Raw genomic sequence first — 19,097 nt, forward strand, 5'->3', positions numbered from 1 at the left:
AGGGATGGGTGTGGTTGCGGTCAGCTCTCCCAAACATTACTTTGGATGATGTTGCAGATACAGAGTGGGGTGTTACCTGTTATTTTCAAAATCTGGCAAATTTCAGTTTGGTTTGGATATTTTGTTATGTACCTTGGCAGGCGTGCATGTCCCTACAGCCATGCAGCAATCTGCATTAATGGCTCAAGTAACACCTACTGGTGAGGCAGAGTCAATCAGCAACAGTCTGCTGTTGACTCATGGCTTCAGTTGACTCACAATCACATTGAGCTGTGTGTGTCACTTTTTGTTCCCACCCCAAAGCCCAGTGCAGTTCCTGTCATGACTTGAGTACCCATTGATTAAAAAAGAAGATGATGTACCTTGTGGACGAATGAGCACATGCCTTTAAAGAAAATATGGTAGAGCCTTGTATTATTTCTATCAGCCAATTAAATTAATTAAAATCATTTATTTGCATTTACAAAAGTCTTCGCCCAGAGTCTGAGATAGATTGCACTGATCATAGAATCATTTAGGTTGGAAAAGACCTTTAAGATCATTGAGTCCAGTCATAGAGCTCAGTATGTCAAAATGACAGAGGAATATCTCACAAAGATAAATGATTTATTTCAAGCCATTTTCAAACTTCATCATTCTCCTTATATATTTCTGTCTCTCCTGGAAGAGAGACATTTTGTATGCACATAAGGCAATTTCTAGATTAGATTTAAGGAAAAGAATAAAGGAAGAGAATGTTTTGATCCTGGAATATGGAAGGTAAAGAAATATTAGAAGTATTTCTAGGAAGTCATTCAAAACAGTCTTGGCTTGAGTGGGAATTGGTGGTGTTGCATCTCTGAAGATAGGTCTCAGTAGGATCCAGTTCAATTTTACAAACATGAGGTCATTTAACTTGTCATCCCATGCATGATGTGTCATAAATATGAGAATAGCTCATTCTTTTTTAAATCTGTAACTTGCTTCCAAGCTACTACACAGGGACTCAGTCTGGTAATGCCTGTGGAATCCTTCAGGCAAATATTATTTCTGACAGCACAATTTGAATTCTGCTGTGTGGGTGGAGGGGATCTGGCCATGTTAAGTGAGAGCCAGAACACTATTCCACCATGCTTAAAGGAACTTTCTTCTTGAGCTACTTGGTAGTCCTTGCTGCAACCCATTAAATGAGATGCTAATACCTGGACCTATTTCAGAAGTGCTTCTGTGTTACTGCCTTCCAAAAGGCATGAGAGAAGGGTAAGATGCTACTTTAACTTCACTACATTGCTGTTCATACATTTTACTGTTTTCTGGTTCATCATCTATAGTTTAATATTGTTAAAACTACAATTTGATCCTCTGCTTCTCATCTTCATGCGTCATTGCACATTGCATGAGGGTTTTTCACACTTTCACAGTCATGTAGTGCTATTAGCCCATTTCCTGCAGATAGTAATCTTTGCACCTCTAGCTGAAAATACTGTAAGGATGATGTTTATTTTTCTGTTTAATGTGGTTTCATGGGCTGTAGACCATGACTTCATGAAATGACAGATCCGAAACGCTCTTACACACCATTCCAAGTAAGGGTTAAAACCAAAAATCATCTTTACCTTGACTCACAGCTCCTTTCGAAACATCTTATGTATGATATATATTGCCTTTCTTCCAATAGAATCCCTGATTACAGCAACAAGACCTCTAAACTGCGAATGCACTGGGAGAAAAGGAATAGCATCTGGCTTGTGGCAAGATCCTAGCAGAAGCAGATAATGGGCAGGCACAGTGGGACTATGTCTACATTCTAACAGATCTCCTTCTACTGTATTTAGATTTCACTTGTGCTGCAACAGAATCTCTCTCAGTAACTTATCTCTCTTTCCATTTTTGCCAAACTGTCACCTTTAGAGGCTCCAATGGAGCATTTGGAGTTCTTTGTGAACTTTTAATGTAACGCTCTCCTGCAGTGAGAGATCAGAAATGCCATGTGTAAAAGCAGAGACTCCTTTGAGAGCACATTGTAGACAGAAAAGCGTCTATTTCCTAAGAAAGTTTTAAACAAAATTGCATTGAGTTAAATGTAATAAATGATTAGATATTTCCTTGGGTGGTGTCACCATCTACACAGTAAAATGCAAAACATTTTTCTAAAAAAAGCTAATTTCCTTTTTGTTACTAAATGAGCATTTGCATTTTCATTAGCATTTTATATTTCATTCAGAACGATAATGTAGATTTTTTAAAATTTATTTTCTGTTTTATCACAGTTCTTTTATGCAGAATTTTAGAGATCATTAGGAAAATTTAAAAGGGAGAGAGAGAAAAGGAAAAAAAATACACACAAACTCACTGTCATGTTTCAAAGATTTGAAAAAAAAAAAATCCAAAAATTTCCAAAATCAATATTCTAGCAAGTTTAAGCTTGAAATATTGAAATACATAAATATATTGATATCACTACTTTTGGACTATAGGTTGAAATAATGTGTTATAGCAGCATCAGAGAATTGTGGGACATTATTTAAGAAAGCATTAAAGGTTATCCGTGGATTCCTTAAGGTAGTGCTTATGTATGTACCCAACTTACATCAGTAACTTGAACACATACATGGTGCATTCAGTTCTACTGATCTCAATTGTTTATATGCTTAAGTGACTGGAGACAGTTTTCTGAGCTGGAATTGGAGCTTATTAAGTGTCATGCGTAAGTAGTTGGCTACTCTCTGAGCTGGTAAACTTGGGTCTTAAAATTCTGACCCATAAGCTGTTCAGCAGGAGCAGATCTACATTGTTGAGGACTTTCACGACTTCAAGGTGGCTTGTGAAAACCTCGATGTCATGTTATTGCTTACATAAATAAAGACAGTTAATGGTAGCATAGATAATATCTGCAAGCTCAGGCTTATGGATCCTGCACGCATCAAGTATAGAACAGCGTTAAGTTGAATCAGTGTATAAAGAAGCCCGTGAGGTTCCTCCATCAGGTAGGTTATCTTCAAGCGTGACTGAACTGTGTTTAAGCTGTCTCAGGGATTGAAAGGCAGAGTAGAAGTAAAGTAGCTCCAAAGATAGATCTTTCTCCACTATTTATACACAGTAGCTGAGTCTGGGAAACTGGAATTTCATACTTTGAAAGATTATTTGTTTAGATTAATTGATAATATTTAATTGATAATATCATGCTATCATATCAGAATAGAAAGAGAAAATCAGTTAGCAGCTTAAAAATGCTATAATATGAAAATTAAGCCCTGCTTCTGCAAGCATTTACATTGTTGAGAATTCCTGTAGGACTCCTTAAGTTCAGTGGAATTATTTATGCATAAACCACAGCAAGCACTCACAGTACCGGACCTTAAATCAAGGACCCTTTTTTTAACTATTTGTGGCATACTCTTTAACTATGTTGGGATTTAGCGGTTTGCTTCTGAACGTTCTAAGCCACTTATGTTATTTAAACTTCTTCCAAACTTGGAAAGAACTATGAAGCAATTGATAAATTGAAACACTGCACAACTAAGGATCTCCTTCTCACTGTATTTCAGTGTATTTTCTGGAAATTGTTTACCTTATTAGATTTCAGCTTTTTCTGATTTAGTTTATCTGTCTGCTTTCTTAACTTGGTTCAGGCACTTATTTTATTAGTCAATGAGGAAATAATCTTAACATTACGTGACCACCAGAATGAAATATTTTGCTCTTCCTAGCATTATTAGTGTCCAGTTCAATAAGAACCCTGTGATAAGGACAGTTAGTTGTGTTGTGCTGTAATTAAACCATTTACAAGAAAAATTTTAGTTTGAGTAGCATTCTTGTTGAAAACAGTAATTTGAGCATAACCTGCATTTGTTGTTGGAATCTCATAGTAGTGACGTATCCTGAAAATTTGTAGTACCAAATTGCCTGTCTGTAAAAGTTGAGACTGTTTTCCCTAAAGTCATAGAAAGTCGTAGAATGATGAAAGCTATATTGCTCTCCTGCAGTCTGAATATACTTAGTTTTTATTGCTTCCTGAGCCCATGAGAAAAATCCATAATACGTTTAAAACTGCTGCTTTTATAATTCCAAGCCATAGATGCAGGCATGTTGACTTCCACTACTCTTTCTGGAGGTGCTAAAACGCTTAGTACTGCAAAGTGCTCCTCTCCCTCTGGGTCTGCTATTTTTGGTGTGAGATTGGGAGGCCCAGAACTTTCTAGTCATTGTTCATAAACGCACAGATTTGTACCTGAAGGAACTTTAACCAGATCATCAAATCTGAGTAGCTTTACAAATTTTGTTCATAGTACTGAAACTGGCATTATAGCTACTAAGGTCAAGACACGCCTGGAAACATCCAGGGGTGTAGCAGGGAGTAATTGCCATCTAAAAGAACAAGATTGATCTAATGGGAATAAGGAGCATTGCATTACAGGTCTTTGGTACGGAGAGATACTAAGACAGTTTAGAATATGTATCAGATAAAACATACAAACTGCTGTTGCATTTCTTGTCTATTGACCCAAAAGCATTTTGCATTTTCAAAGCTAAGGTTTATAAATAAAAAATAAAAAATCCCAAAGAAAACCTCACTCAAACTAAACCCCCCCCAAGCAGATACAGATTTTTTGGTGAGCAATAGAAAGGAGTTATGTGTCCATTTAGAAGAAATTTCATCTGTTAAATTAATACAGGCTCTTTTTATTTTGTTTGTTTTCTTTAAGCCAACACTGAGACTTATCAAAAGTTTGCATTTGGAAAAGGACTCTTAGAGCATTTTTCTCATATACTGTAGCTTAAAAGGAATGTATGAAATTCAAGATCGGAAAGTATTACAAAGAAGTATTCTTTTCCTTTGTTTTTTTAAACACATTTTTCCTCAAACCTGCCTGTCTACCAATATCTTTTTCCCACAAGACTCCAAAGGAAAAATGACATCAAATGGTAAAATCCTGTTGTATGTTATTTCCAGAAGAATCCTTGGAAATTTTTAATGTGATTTTATCATTTGCTCTGTAGTGTTCCATTGTTAAAAGGAGTAACATATTGAAGAATGTTCAGTTGCTGAATACTTGATGGGAAGCAAAAGCTGATGTCTCTGTGAATATTACAAAACACTTAGGAATTTGTAGCACCTCAGATCTGTTGTATCATAATAGGAATTAGAAGTGGAAAACTCCTGTCATATCTACTTGACCATCTCCCTGACACCACTAGAATCGTTGTCTTCATTGTGGTGCTAGTTTTCAAATGTCTTAGGCCATGTGGCTTCCACCATATCCCTTGGGAGAATACGTGATTTTAAAGCAGCCTTGAATATTTGCATCTTTGACTTCAGCTTCTTGATCCTTGTTTATATTTTTGTTGCCTTAAATTCCTAATGTTGTTTTGCCTTTGGCTATCCTAATTCTCTTTCTCCACTGTGTTATGTTTTCCACAAAATTAAACAATTATTTACACTGTTCCTTTTGGAATTTCTCCTACTTTGTTGTGTCTTTGTGGTACTGAAGGGCCATAGGCTTATGTGTGCCAGAGGCTATGAAGAAAATGTTGGAAATCTGTACTGGAGAAGCTGATGTTTATGTATGAACTAAGTTGTTTTGTGGCCATACAAGATAAACTTGCAGAAGCACAGCACAGGCCCTAAATGCAAGTCTATATCAGATTCATTATTCGTAAAAAGATGTGGGTTTCTTTCCTTCTATAAACCTAATGTACTTTTTATTCTATGTTTGACTGGTGTTGGATAAAGCCACACATACTTGGCATGTATGTATTGTAGCTAAGTGTGTCGAAAGCTTCACTCTACAATTATATCATGCATATTAAAAAGATAACTGCACTATTTTGACTTAAGATACAGTTCCACACTAACAAGAGTAGAGCTTTATGAATAACTTGTTTTTAAGTTTCTGACTTAAGGCAAAGAAACTAGAAAATTTGTTATTTTGGGAAAACCTCCAATAATTGATTCGGATTTCTTTATTCCCCTCAGATAAAGTATTTTGCTTAGACTTAATATCCAACATTATACTTAAAGAGGTTTATTTGCAATACTTCAGTGTGAAATGAAAATTCAAAAGACTTTGAAAATATAAAAAATTCTGAACTTATTTCCTTTTTTTTTTAGCCAAATTCATCTGGTAAATTCAGCAGAAATCTGACCAATTTGACCAGGTTTGTTTGACTTGCACTTGCATTTTTGTAAGAAAAATCATCTCACCTGAGAAGTTTCGTCAGTATTAGCTAAAGTTACATGGGCAGATGAGGAACATTTGTAGTTATACTAACAGCAGGGAGGTTGTAGGTCTTCAGATGTCAATTCTGAGCTGCAGCCAACCTATGGGAGTAGAAATTAACTATAATATATAAATATAAAATATCCGTGACTGATCTTAGACCTTCCTGCAGGCAGACACTAGGTGATTGTCACCAGGAGTAGGATTCACTGCCATTGATATGAAAATGGTGGAAAATCTTACCCTGAAGCTAACCTACCCCTGGAGTTTTGGCTAACTGTCATGGTGATTACTTGTCTGTGAAGATAAAGGCTTTGTTAATAGTCAGCTGGCTGGTTGGTGTGGCTGTCTTGGAAGTCAACAAAACAGCACAACAAATCAAGCAGGCAAAAGACTGATTGCTATGGCATTACGTCTCCCCAGGAAAAAGCAAAGAGTTATATCTGGGCAAAACCCCCTGTGTTTTTAATATCTTGTAATCTGTCTTAATTTCAGTGCACATGGCCCAAATACCTTTTTTTTTTCTGACAGCAAATTATTAGAGACAGCGTTTCTCAAAAGATTAGTAGGATTTTGAGTAGAAGCATGACAAAGAATAAATTGAAGCATTGACATTTTTGTGGCTGTAATTAGTTTAGTTTTAGATTTGTATTGTGTGTGTTTGCCTTAGAAGCCACTGAATCAATTTGCTGCCCTAACAAAGGTTGATAGCCAATTAGAGAGAAGGGAGATTTGGCCACTGAAAAACAAACTTGTTTTTAAGGTCTTACTTCCTGGCAAGAAATAGATGTTCCATCTGAAATGTGCCATTTGTGACTCCTTATTGTGATCACCTCTAAGTGAAAACAATCAATTGTCAAAAGAATATATAAGCTTTCCTAGAAAAATATCTATGATTTAATAGGTGATTGAGATAAGCCAGGTATTTGGAAAAAATAAGCATTTTTCACCCAAAATCTTGTCTTCATTAAAATTCCATTTCCCACAATATTGATCAACGACTTCATTTCAGATCAATAACTGTTCTTGAAGTAACTTTTCTTCCTGCAAGAATATTTAACTTGCTCTGTATTAGTTTTTGTGGGTTTTTTTTTTGTTGTTGTTCCTGAATGGAACTTGGATTTTTATTATTAGAGTGCTGTTTACAGAGCTCTATATTGTTTCAAACTAACCAGCATCCCACTTCTCTTGTTCTGTCTCGTTCTTGCTATCTATCAACGTAAGCGAGGTTCAGTGTTTTGGCAGCTCCTTGTTTCTTAGAGAACGTGTTTATTCCAGCAGCGTGTATATGCGTGTGAGAGTGTGTGTGCATATCTATCTATATATATATGTGACTGGGGTCATTAGAAGCAGCAGCTGTCTGCCTTGGGAATTTTTGATCATCTCACTGGATGTTTTTCCTGATGTTCAAATTTGGTAATTTTACATTAGAAACATTGCACATCTTGGGCATTTCCCAAAGATGAAGCAGAAGACAGACCTAAAGAAAGCAGAGACACTTTGCGATATTATAAATGTAGGAGTCTGAACTCTACCACTTACAGGTTTTTTAGCAAGGTTTTTTAAGTTTTGTGAGAATTACTCTGCTATCGCCAGGGTAAGAGCTTCTACCCCTGCTATTTTGTGGCAGTTTAGAAACTAAACTCTTGATAGTGTCATATAGGTGGGACTTGTCATGTTAGTTACAGTTAGTAGGGGGCATAATTAAGAGTGAGTGATGGAAACTGTTGTCTCACATTATCCATCCTGTGATGTATATGGTCCCTTAGGACAAAGGAAAATTCACTGAATGAAGTCCTTACTATCAGTCTCACTACTTCCTAAACAAAAACCACATTTATTTGGTTTACGCAGTTCTTCAATGAATGAGTCAGTCCATGCTTCCAACTCATTCAGCTACCATCGCTCCCCTTTCAGACAGAAAACTGATAATTTTTAAATTATCTATGCAGTGATCAGTGACTCACTGGTGACTTGGGAGGCAGTGGTAAGACTCACTCTCAGATTATTGTTCCAAAAAAAGTGATACAGAATACTGGTCAAGTACAGTTTCTTCTGTTAATACAGTGAAGGGAAGTTTGTAGCTTGTCTGTCCTGATGATCAATCTTCTGTACTGCATTGGAGTCGACGATTTTACACGAATCCCTTTTGCATTCCAAGCTAAGCTGTGTCAGTTTGCTTGGAATAAGCAAGACAATGTTACTTTCTTAAACTTTCTGAAAAAACCCTTTGGATTGTGTGCATGTTAAGAAAAGGAAACTGTATGTGTTTCCTCAAGCAGTTTATAATGAAAATGATAATTATTTGCAATGAATAAATGGAGTTCTTAAAAAGAAAATGATCATGACTTTCAGAAATGTGACTTGAAGGTGCTGGGAAAAATCTGTCATCTTTTGTTAACATAAGCAAGAAGAGTTACTAACTTTGGTGATTCGGAACATTTAGTTTTGGATCCAAAATTTTATGAAAAGCAGTTACTTTAAAGCTGTAGTTTGTTCTAAAGCTGGTTTATGTCAGATCTAGAAATAGCAGTATTGACAATTAGGCCATGAGATGGGGTGGGTTTTTTCCTCTTTTAGTTTGGAATAGCTAAAGAAAGGGGTGCCTCCCTTCTCTAACTTAACAGAAGTTATTTTGAGTTCAGATTGTCTTGTTACAACAGCCCTTTTTCTGAGTCACTGTATGAAAGAGACTGGGAAGTGTTGAATATTGTAGATCAAGCACTTCAAAGCCAACTTTGACTTAGTTTTATGCAGGCTTCAGAGTAGACTAATCTACAATAGTATCCAGGAAACTCAGCCAGTAATTCATAAGAGTCCAAAATGTTCTCCTTAGGATGAATCATAGCAGCATAAATGATAGGACTGGAGAAGATCCTTTAGGTCATCCAGTTTAAAGCCTGTATATGTTCCTCTTCACTAATCCCCACTAGGATTTCATCTACCACATCTTTGCAAACTTCTCATATCCAGCTACCTCTCTGGGCAGTTTCTTCCATTGCCTAATTGTTTAATTTGAGGATCTTTAAACCTTACACCATTGTGTTTTGTGTGAACAATTTATGAGTAGAGAAAACAAGCTTATGTCCTCCCTTCTGCCATCATGCTCAAATATCGTCCCTCCCTTTAAGTGTTTGTTGGGTTTTTTTTTCCCTCTAGCTGCATGAATAAAAATTCCAGCAAAGTTGAGGGGGTTTAGCTGTCTGTAGTGCTTCTTTCAGTGTAACTGGTTTTCTTCAAACTTTCTGGTTTTGAGAGTCAAAAATACATTTTGATCTACAAATGAACTTTCTGTAACTCAGTGATATGTATGCATTAAGTCATGCTTTTCAAGAGGCAAATTAACACAACTGAAGTATTCTGTGTCTTTGTTTATAGAAGCTGCTTTCATGAGGGCACTAACATGCTCTGATTGACACATACATAAACCAATTCGAGGGATTTAAGTAACTGAAGGTGGAATCTGGTTTTGACCTCAGATACGAGCAATCTCATGTAACTAATCAGAATATTAATTTAATCATATATTTTCACTCAGTTTTGAAAACTTTCCTCCAAAAACTCCTGGGGTTGCCTGTTGCAGAGGAGTTAAAACTTATCACAATTTTTTCCAAAAGCAGCCTCCCAGTTCATAACTGATAATTGATAAATAGAGATGTAAACCTTTTAATATACATTTGTTGAAATGTGTGCTCAGGTTAGTATTATTCCAGTAATAATTCCAATATTATTTCTGATCAATCAATGAAACATTGAGAACTTCATAATGGGGGATATAAGGATGGAAAAAGCTTTTTTTTTTAATTTTTTCCTGATGAAGTAAGGTAAAGGTGCCTTAATCTACAGAATTTTTAAGTGCATACCCTGTATTTCTTAGCATCTGCCTAAGCTTGTCAGAATATTCTGATGAGAAAGCTCTCTGATGTTAGTCATCTCATCTACTATGATATAGCATGTGTCAATTAGATTGATGTGAAATTTATGTTGTTCTCCTAGATGACTAATAAATATCACATTTTGAAAAAGTACAGGGTAGAGGTGGGAAAGCTGATTATTGCAAGCCATCTTTTCATACTGCCTCCCGTTTTGAAGTTACACAATAAAAATAGCTGCAGTCTGTACCTCACCTGGTAGCTCACCTCTCCCACAGTTTACTTATGTGGTAGTTCTTTGATCCAGACAGAAGTATTCTTGGTTCCCCATAGCTGCGTATAGTGCTGTCAGGCAAAGTTGTGTGAAATTAAAGTAAATTCTGCTATACTGCTTCAGTTCTGCCAGCCTGTAATTAGAGTTAACACATTAGGTTTAGTGGATCCACTGTGTTTCATGAGCTTGAAAGTAAGTAACAATTCACATTGCCTGGTTTAGCATAGCAGTTTGTAGAAATAAACTCAAGGGTTATTTGTAAGAAGTCAGTCTCAATATATTTAGAAACCAGTTTCATAATTCTTGCAAACTCTTTTCCTTGTTTATGGTGGGAAAGTAGGGTATTCTCCAGTATCTTTTTATGTAGTACAGAGTTGTAAACAACTCCAGATGTGATCTCAACAAGGCTATATAGTCAAGAGCAGTATTAGCTGTGAGCTCTGCAGTGACTTGTACACTGCATTGAGCTACATGGGGTATTTCACTCCAAATGCATGTCTTTAACAGCTTTTTCCACTGTGCTACTTCTGCAGGGCTTTCCTCAGCAAGTATTTGCGTTTGAGACTGTAATTTCCACAAAGTATTTCAAGTGGTATCTCCTTTTATCTTGCCTCAGCCTTGTTAATCTCTTAGTCCTAGAGCAATATTTCTTTCTCCTTTCCAGCATTTGTAGCTCATCTTGGTGTTTTATAATCTGCGCATTTCATTATCATGCTGCTTACCTCCTTCCCCTGGATTATTAATGAAACAAGATGGGACCTGCTGCTGGTCCCTTTGGCATCCCAGCATGTGCTGTGTGACAAGAGTTTTGAACAAAAGAACTACCATTTGAGGGCTGACCTTTGTAAACCCAAGTCAGCTCTTAACATGGTATTTTTAATTGATCTTTAAAAAGAAAAAAAGGTAGAAACTTCAGTAAGAGGAGCTTCTTAGCCCCTTGGGAGCCTTGGGCTTCCAGCTGTTGCTGAAACTTTACTGCTTTAGTCTTTTGTGTCTTGGGGATTTTATCCTTGATCTCCTGCTCTGTTAGCTTCACTGATGCTTTCCTTCAGTCTCAATGTTTGAGAAAAAAATTGTTCAGTTTAGTACCATCAACCATGATAATCATTGTAAATATGGAAATCCCCATGCACCAAACAATATTGATAGTATAGAATAAAAACTGAAAAATAAATCTAGATTATTTTTGTTTACATGGAATTGCATGGATACAAATGAAGGCACGTTCTTTTAAAATTATATAGATTGTTGGTGCTAAATTCTTTGTGAACATAATTATGAAGGCAGTCAGGCTTACAGGTGACCAGTGGTTTAGGTTGGTCAGACTTTATTCTGCTGATGTGCTGGATAATTTCACTTCACTGACTGTGCTTGTAAAGGAAAAAAAAAAGAACAACAAACAAAAAAAATCCACAACCCCTTTCCCCACCAAAACCAGTAAAAGCTGTGTGTTGTTTTTATTATTGTTCATAAATCATTTGGAGATGGTGCTAATTTATTTTGGATTGCTTTACATTCATTAGAAAAGGATTTAAGTTAAGTAGTTTTCAACCTAAACTGAGAGTGGACATGTAAGAAACTTCAGGGTTAAATAGTCACTTTAAGTCATGCAAGTACGTGCATGTACAAATTTGTGTGATTATCCACTCTTCTTTTTCTCCCTAGATATCCTAAGCAACTTTTAAAAGTTTTTACACACTTTTCCAATTCTGTCAGCTTCATTACTGCAAAAATTAATATCTGATCCAAGATGGATTCACATCTTGAACTGATATATGAAAGCAGGAGACTTATGCTCCTTGTAGAACTTTATCTTCAATACAGGGGTTAGTCTTACATAAAAAATAAAATAAGCTCCTTGTTAATGAGGTTTTGGAGCTTGATTTTTCTATTGCGTTGCAATTTGTTCCACCTAGAAAAAGAAGCAGGCAAAATGCAAGTAGATTGGAGTGACTGTGTCTCAGATCATATGCTCAGTTCTTCTCTGTCATTTTTTTCTGATATAAAAGTAGTCTGTGATTTTATAACTTAGACTGTGTCATCCATCATATGCATAACAGAGCTGATGTGAAATGCCCTTATTGCCTTAATTTTGTATATTTTCTAAACTTGTGAGTACTTGAATTTGCAAGTTATGCATTTTTATCGTGTTTTGCATGTAATAAATTCTTTCCTCCAGCTATAACCAAGGCTTTTACAAACGGATGGAATCAACAATATAGTACATGTAGTTGCCAAGTACACTGAATTTTTAAGCATCTTTTTTTCTGCTTTATAGGTTTGTCTGAGGATGTAGCAGAGGAAGCAGAAAAGCCATGAAAGCTGAAGACGACCCTCAGGAGGAATTTCTATCTAATGTCAAATGCATTTATAATGCAGCAGGACCATAACATTTTACTCTGTACTGATTGCAGCTTCTGGAAGGAAAGGACTGAGCTAATATATACAAAAATGTTCTATTCTAATAATTCTGGTTGGGTCTCCCTGCCATCTTCTAGCGTCCTTTCTGTGAGCAAAGTTTAAGCACTTACCCAACTGTGGTAGTGGTATTGTGTTATGTTTTGCAATATATCAGCCCTTTCTAAGGGTTCAGTTGATTGATCAAAGACTGTTTACACATAGTTAAAAGCAACCTTTATTTCAGGATATGTTTTATCTTTTTTTAAAAAAGATATTCTGAACTATTCCTCCCTTTGAGATTATATTAACATTTGTTATATCACAGTTTTGACAAAAGATACCTATCTTGTTTCCTCCTGTACTAACAGTCTTAATTCCAGACAGCTGAATTCACCACTAGAAGAAAAACTGGTAATCCATCAACCCTTTTGCCCTCCTCTCATTGCTTACACAGACTCCTGCTCTCTAGAGTAAAATACGGTTACTGGACATAAAGGGCAAAGCCTTTTGCCATTAACTATGTCACTATGGATGTGAATAAAGTTTACCCTGTAGGTACCTTGAGCACAGCAACACATGGATCTTTTTATGGTTATCTGTGATTTCTGTTTTTCTTCCCAGTTTGTTCTAGTTATGGGTAAGATCTTCAAAAGTAACTAGCAATTTTTGAGTGCCTTAATTTTTATTAATCCGGTTGGAGGGTGCTTTGAGGGTTGGGTTTTTAGAAAGTGCTGAGTATTTGCCTTCTAAAAGTCGGGTCCATGCAAGGTGCCTGAAGTGCAACACCCAACAACTGAGGTGACCTTTGGAAGGACCTTGGCCTAGCGTTTGGAAGCCTCAGGCTCATGTCTGGGTTCCTGAGAGTGAGTTGAGATATCAGTAAAAGATACTCAGAACTAAAAATAACCGAGACCTGAGTCAAGTGTAAAACCCAGTATTCTAATAAGGCATCTCCTGGCTATTGCTTGTTCATACCGAAATACAATTTGCAGTCTTTTGGATCACAGATACATAAAGCACTAGTGGTTTCAGCTTAATTTCTGGTGGATGCAATTACAAAAGCCATCTCTGCATCCCATGCACCTATTGGTCTCCTCAACAGGGCTTCACCAACTCCTGTTCTAGCTGTAGAAGAGGTCCTTCCAACTCCCCTTTGTCCTGTTTCAGAAGAGGTTGTGGCAGTTGCTATAGTCTGTGCTAGATTTGATCTGTGGATGAAAAGCGGATGACATTTTTCAAGATGTCGTAAGCCATCAACCTGCATTGTTACCATATCTACTTTCAACCACTTTGCATCCACCCCCAAAACAAAACCAGCTCTGTACCACCTGTGCATCTGCTACTCAGTAAACCTCTGCCTCCGTAAACATGATATAAACATTTTTTCATGGAGCCTTTTTCAACATGTTAGCTATTAATGCATCTAAGTGACCAGGGAACTGGGTAAGGCTTCTGATACCTCTAGGACTGAGGTGGGTAGAACTCTGAATAAAAATGAATCTGTCCCCTAGGAAATCTCAGATATCTACAGGCAATTGGGCCAGAAATCTTACTGCTTTCCCAGGAATGAAAAATCCTACCCCCTGCTTGTTATGGAGTGATTCTGCTGTCTGAGTTTTCTTCACTCTGATCCCTCCCCTGTGGTTTTTGTCAGGAGGGTAGTATCTAACCCATTGTCAAGGTACCCTGCTGCGCCGCAAAAACTGCACAATAAAATAATCTCCTGTAGTCTCTGTACACACCTCAATGACCAAAGAAAATCCATGGAGAACTAATCAATTACTGTAGCTATTAGGCTTAAACTTTAACTATAGATCTCAAATCTTCTTTTGTTCTCTTGTCAGCAGCTACTAGGTAATCTAGAAAACCCAACCACAGTTACTACTGAAAGTCCATCCCATAAAGGTGTAGAATCCTGGACCAAAGAAGTCTAAGCTAAAGGCGTGTAATATAGCTGGAAAGTACACTACTGTGATACTTCTGTGAAAAATATTACTCTGTCATAATTATCATTATTAAGTGTGATCCCATTGCTTAGAGTTTCATTGGGAGTTTAGGGTAAATAACAAGTAGGCACTCAGGTCAATTATATCATCCACTCTTACTTAAGTTCTTTTCTGTCATTTTAAGAGGGGAGGCTCAGAAGCCCTCTCATTTGCCTTTTCTCCTCCATGCTTTGTAAAATGAAGTCTCATGAGAACAGTTTTACAGAAAGGGGAAACCACACTGGTAATAAAGAGAAAAAGAAAAGGTAGAACTGTCTATAGTAGTAATGTATGACCTCTTTGTATATTGCACTAAATTGCAATATTTGATAGTATCATCAGGATTTAAAAGAGAAATACAGTTACATTGAGTAAAAATTACTTAGTTTTCCCCAATGCCAAATAGTCCATCTAATTCAGAGGAAGGAAGTCATTGAAATGTAGTCATTTATGCAGCAGTCTAAGAGGAAATATTCTAAAGTAATTCTTAGCAGTTCTCAAATGTGGTTTGGATTTTTAAGAAAGTTCTTTTTGGCTGGGAAAAAACTAGGCCGATTACAGGAAATTTTGAAGTTAAGAGAGTTAGCCAACTGAAAAATGTAAGGAAACATTGCTAGTTTGGGGGATACCAAATGTTTGTTTCTCATTGACAATGTTTCTGAGGGCAAGACAGACATTGCTGGACCATCAAACTATTCTGAACAGGATTTTAGCCTAATGCCTGGTCAGCTGTTCTGTTAAACAGGTAAGTAATTCTAGAGTTTATTTGCTTGGTAGATTTTATTTTCTGAGTATTATTGTCCAAGGGCTTTCCTTTCATTTTGTTTCTGTGTTGTTGCTGTTTAGAAAAAGAGATTAAAACAATTGCTACTCTGATGACCAAAATCTGGAGGTCTGGGCTCTGTTGATCTTTTGGGCTTTGAACATAATGCTGAGTTCAAACTAGGACTGTGGTTTCCAGATTGATTGTTCTGTCCAACCATTATTAAACTATGACACAGAAAAGAACATTACTTTCAAGGGCCTGAGTTTCATTTCATAATGTCTTGGTTTTTTCTCTTCTTCAGCCTCTACTGTAGAGCAAGCATTACAGATAAGTTTCAATTCATGTATTATAAAGAGTAATTTACTGCCATAAACTGAGGTTTGCTGAGCAGAGATTGTATTTCTATGTGGAGTCCTTCCAGCATAAAAAAAATACAGGGTATGCATCATATTAAATAAGTATCTTTCCTTCTTATCAGAATATCCTGTTTGTACATAATCTATTAAAAAACTACTGCAAAGGTGCTGTAAAATATATGACATACTCCTGAAACCAAGCTTCTGTATTGCTTCTTTATTTGAAATGAACCTTGATTTTCCCACAGCCTTCTTTGTTGTCACCCCTTGACAGCATGTTGCTTTGTTCATTTACTCCCTTATAGCGCAAGATTCCTCCAGTATTTATGTGGTACCTTCACATGCTATTTGCAGGTTGCATAGTTCTTTTGCAGCTCAGGGGTAAAGTTTGCATAGGTTTCTGATGGTTTGTGAGCCTTGATCCTCTTGAGGGAATGGAATGCCCTCAGGTCCTGTTGAAACTACTGGCAGGCCTAGGCACTTGCTGTCTGTCTGCAGGGCTGGGTTTATAATTAGCAAAAGTCATCCAGACTAGAAATGGTTTTGAATGTCTTGTTTCTATGAGGATTTATTCTGATATTGCAGTAGCCCAAGTTCAACACAAGTTTGATACTCATATAAAGACTAAAAAGCACTGCTTGGCATGGAGTCTGAAAATCCTCTCTAGTTTCCTGACCCCTGTCCTATAAATTCTTAAAATGGTCAATAGCATCAGGGATGATTATTTCTGTTCTTCTCCTTTGCAGGATAGTTAGGTGTTTGCTCTATAGAAGCTGTTAATTTTGGGGAATATGCTTTATCTGAGAGACCAGCAGTTCACAGCAGAAACACTTAGCACTTCTGTTAGTGTTAAGTGATTTAGCTAATTATGGGATAGAAGCAGAATCCAGTTAATTGATTTGACCTGGTGTTCTCTGACAATGTGTACTGATCTCTCTGTCTTTACATCTGCTATAGCAAGGAGTACAGACAAACGCAACACAAGCACATTTAAAGAAGTATAATTGTTTTCAAATACTGTGGTATTTTCCAAGAGTCTCATGTTGTTGGAAGTAGGAATGGGAGTAAAATACCATTATATTTTCATATACGGCCATTGTAGGTTAATGTGACCTTTGCATGCATTGTCATGTGCTTTAGATTTGCTGTGTGAATATGAAGCATCCATGCTTGCAGATGAACTTGCTGTATTGAACAGTATCTGTCATCATGCCTAAAAATGAAAGAATTGAGCAAAATCTCATTTTTATAGCAGGAAAAAACTGTAAAATTAACCAGGCGCTCTGGAGGACATCCACACCATCAGGCTACAGCATGTGAATTGATGTTAGCTCTAATGGGAGCATTTTCCATTTGATATAGCATAAGCATATTGTATTGTTCACTTGTTTGCAAGCATCACTTTAACACTACACTCTCTTTGTAAAAAATTATTTATTTTGGAAATTATTTTTGGCAATAGCATTAAAGACTTCAGATGGAAATGATGACAGTGTTTGATAAGATATTTTGATTCATCTTTATACGCAGAATAGAGACTTGGAATTCTTCCTAAGCAGGAATGGTCATCGCAGATCATAGCTCACCCTCTACCAAAGCTCCAGCTGGACGCAGGCTGACAGTGTATTCAGCTGCAGAAACAAGATAAAAGCTGTTCCAATTATGTAAGCTGTTGTCTGATCAGAAATCTTGAAGGGAGGTCAGTCATCCTGAGTCATTACTGTAACCTGATTAGAGGCCCAAATCTACTTTTGCTGAATTTAACTGAGTATTTTGCCATTGATTTTGACAGGAGAACGTCCATACTCTTCTTCTTATGGCTGCATGTCATAATAAGATGAAATATAAGCACAATTTAACTCCTAGCTAGATGATGTAATAAATTATGAGGATTGTTCCAAAAGGTACTATTTGCAAAACACAATATAAGTGAGAGTTAGCTAGTCAATATTAATTAAATAGCTGCTGCATTCCACTCCAGAAGTGGTTGCTAATCTATGGGGAGCGATGCTACATGTGAAACAGGACCTTGTGAAAAAAAAAAACTCCACAAACCCAGAGCATGTTATACATGTTACTTCAGCCACTTATGAGATGAAGTCACTCTCAGGATGATGTATAGCAGGTTTTCATGAACAAAGCAGCAGTATTAAATAGTTTAGGAAATCAAGCAATGAACAGTGTGCTCCCCTTCTGCTCCCCAACCAAGAGAGGAGGGCATAGGGGGGAAGTATCTCCAGGACATGTTCTATTAAGAAGAATACACTTACTTAATTTGGCGTTTGATCAACAGAAAGTTTGGCTCTCTATCTTTTTACAAAGTTGCCATGGTTTCTCTACACTGACATCATTATTGTTATTCCTATTTCCTGAATTTCATGTGCTATTGAAAAATTGGCACCTCTAGTCTCAATATACTGAGACATTTTATCATTGTTAATGAATGTAGCATAGGTGCTATTCTTAGATGATCTGAGGAAACAACAAGGGTTTTGATCCAAGGATGACTTGGACCAGTCCTTACTTTGCTAAATCTGATGAGACCAGATTGCAAAGTCTACAGTGTGTTTGGGAAAGAAATGAGTTTTTATTTTATTGATTTTGTTACTTTATTCATTTAAAAGGACAGACTAGTTCCACAGCATCTTGGAAGTGTTAGAGAATATATGAAGAAGCTGGTCTATAACAAATGATATTCCAATTCATTACGAAGCAAGCATTTGATAATTAATAGTTACTTCAAGTGCCCACGATATATTATAATCGTGGCTGGATTCAATTACAAGAGACATAAAGGGGATTATTGTACTTTTTCTTCCCCTGATGGTATAATGAAGTGAAGGCAGTTGGGATCCATAAATACTGGAGAACAGTCAAGTTGCTACATATATAACAGCAACTGTTTTTTTTTTGCAGCTGTCTGGATGTATAGTGTCTTCCTTCCACTTGAGCAATGACTGTAACTAGGAACTAGTGAGAATACAACTTGCTTAACGTGGTATGATTGCTTCTGATCCAGTAGCAACAAAGAGAGTTTCTCTTGGCAGCATATTTGAGTGCCTTGTGCCAGCTTTAACTGGATATTTCATGGTGGTATGACACCTATCTTTCATCATGACACTGGACAGCTGCTTTAGCTGCTTTGCAGACTTCAGAGTGCAAGTCCCAAAAGTGGTCAGAAGATGTCTGACTTGAGGAGAGTGTTTCCCCATTGCTTTGGGCAACAATATTTCAGTTGAAAGGA

General features: G+C 36.7%; 1 protein-coding gene across 1 annotated transcript in view; it reads left to right on the forward strand.

The window, feature by feature from the left end:
• The window catches only part of BBS9 (Bardet-Biedl syndrome 9), a 308,094-nt gene extending 294,746 nt beyond the window's left edge, over nt 1-13,348 (forward strand). Inside the window, exon 23 of the mRNA XM_069859823.1 lies at nt 12,625-13,348. Coding sequence (XP_069715924.1) covers nt 12,625-12,665 — 41 coding nt within the window. The 3' untranslated portion in view covers nt 12,666-13,348. The remainder of the gene's footprint in view (nt 1-12,624) is intronic.
• The last annotated feature ends 5,749 nt before the right edge of the window (nt 13,349-19,097 follow it).

The sequence above is a fragment of the Phaenicophaeus curvirostris genome, chromosome 6 (genome assembly GCF_032191515.1).
Source record: "Phaenicophaeus curvirostris isolate KB17595 chromosome 6, BPBGC_Pcur_1.0, whole genome shotgun sequence".
Classification (NCBI taxonomy): Eukaryota; Metazoa; Chordata; class Aves; order Cuculiformes; family Cuculidae; genus Phaenicophaeus; species Phaenicophaeus curvirostris.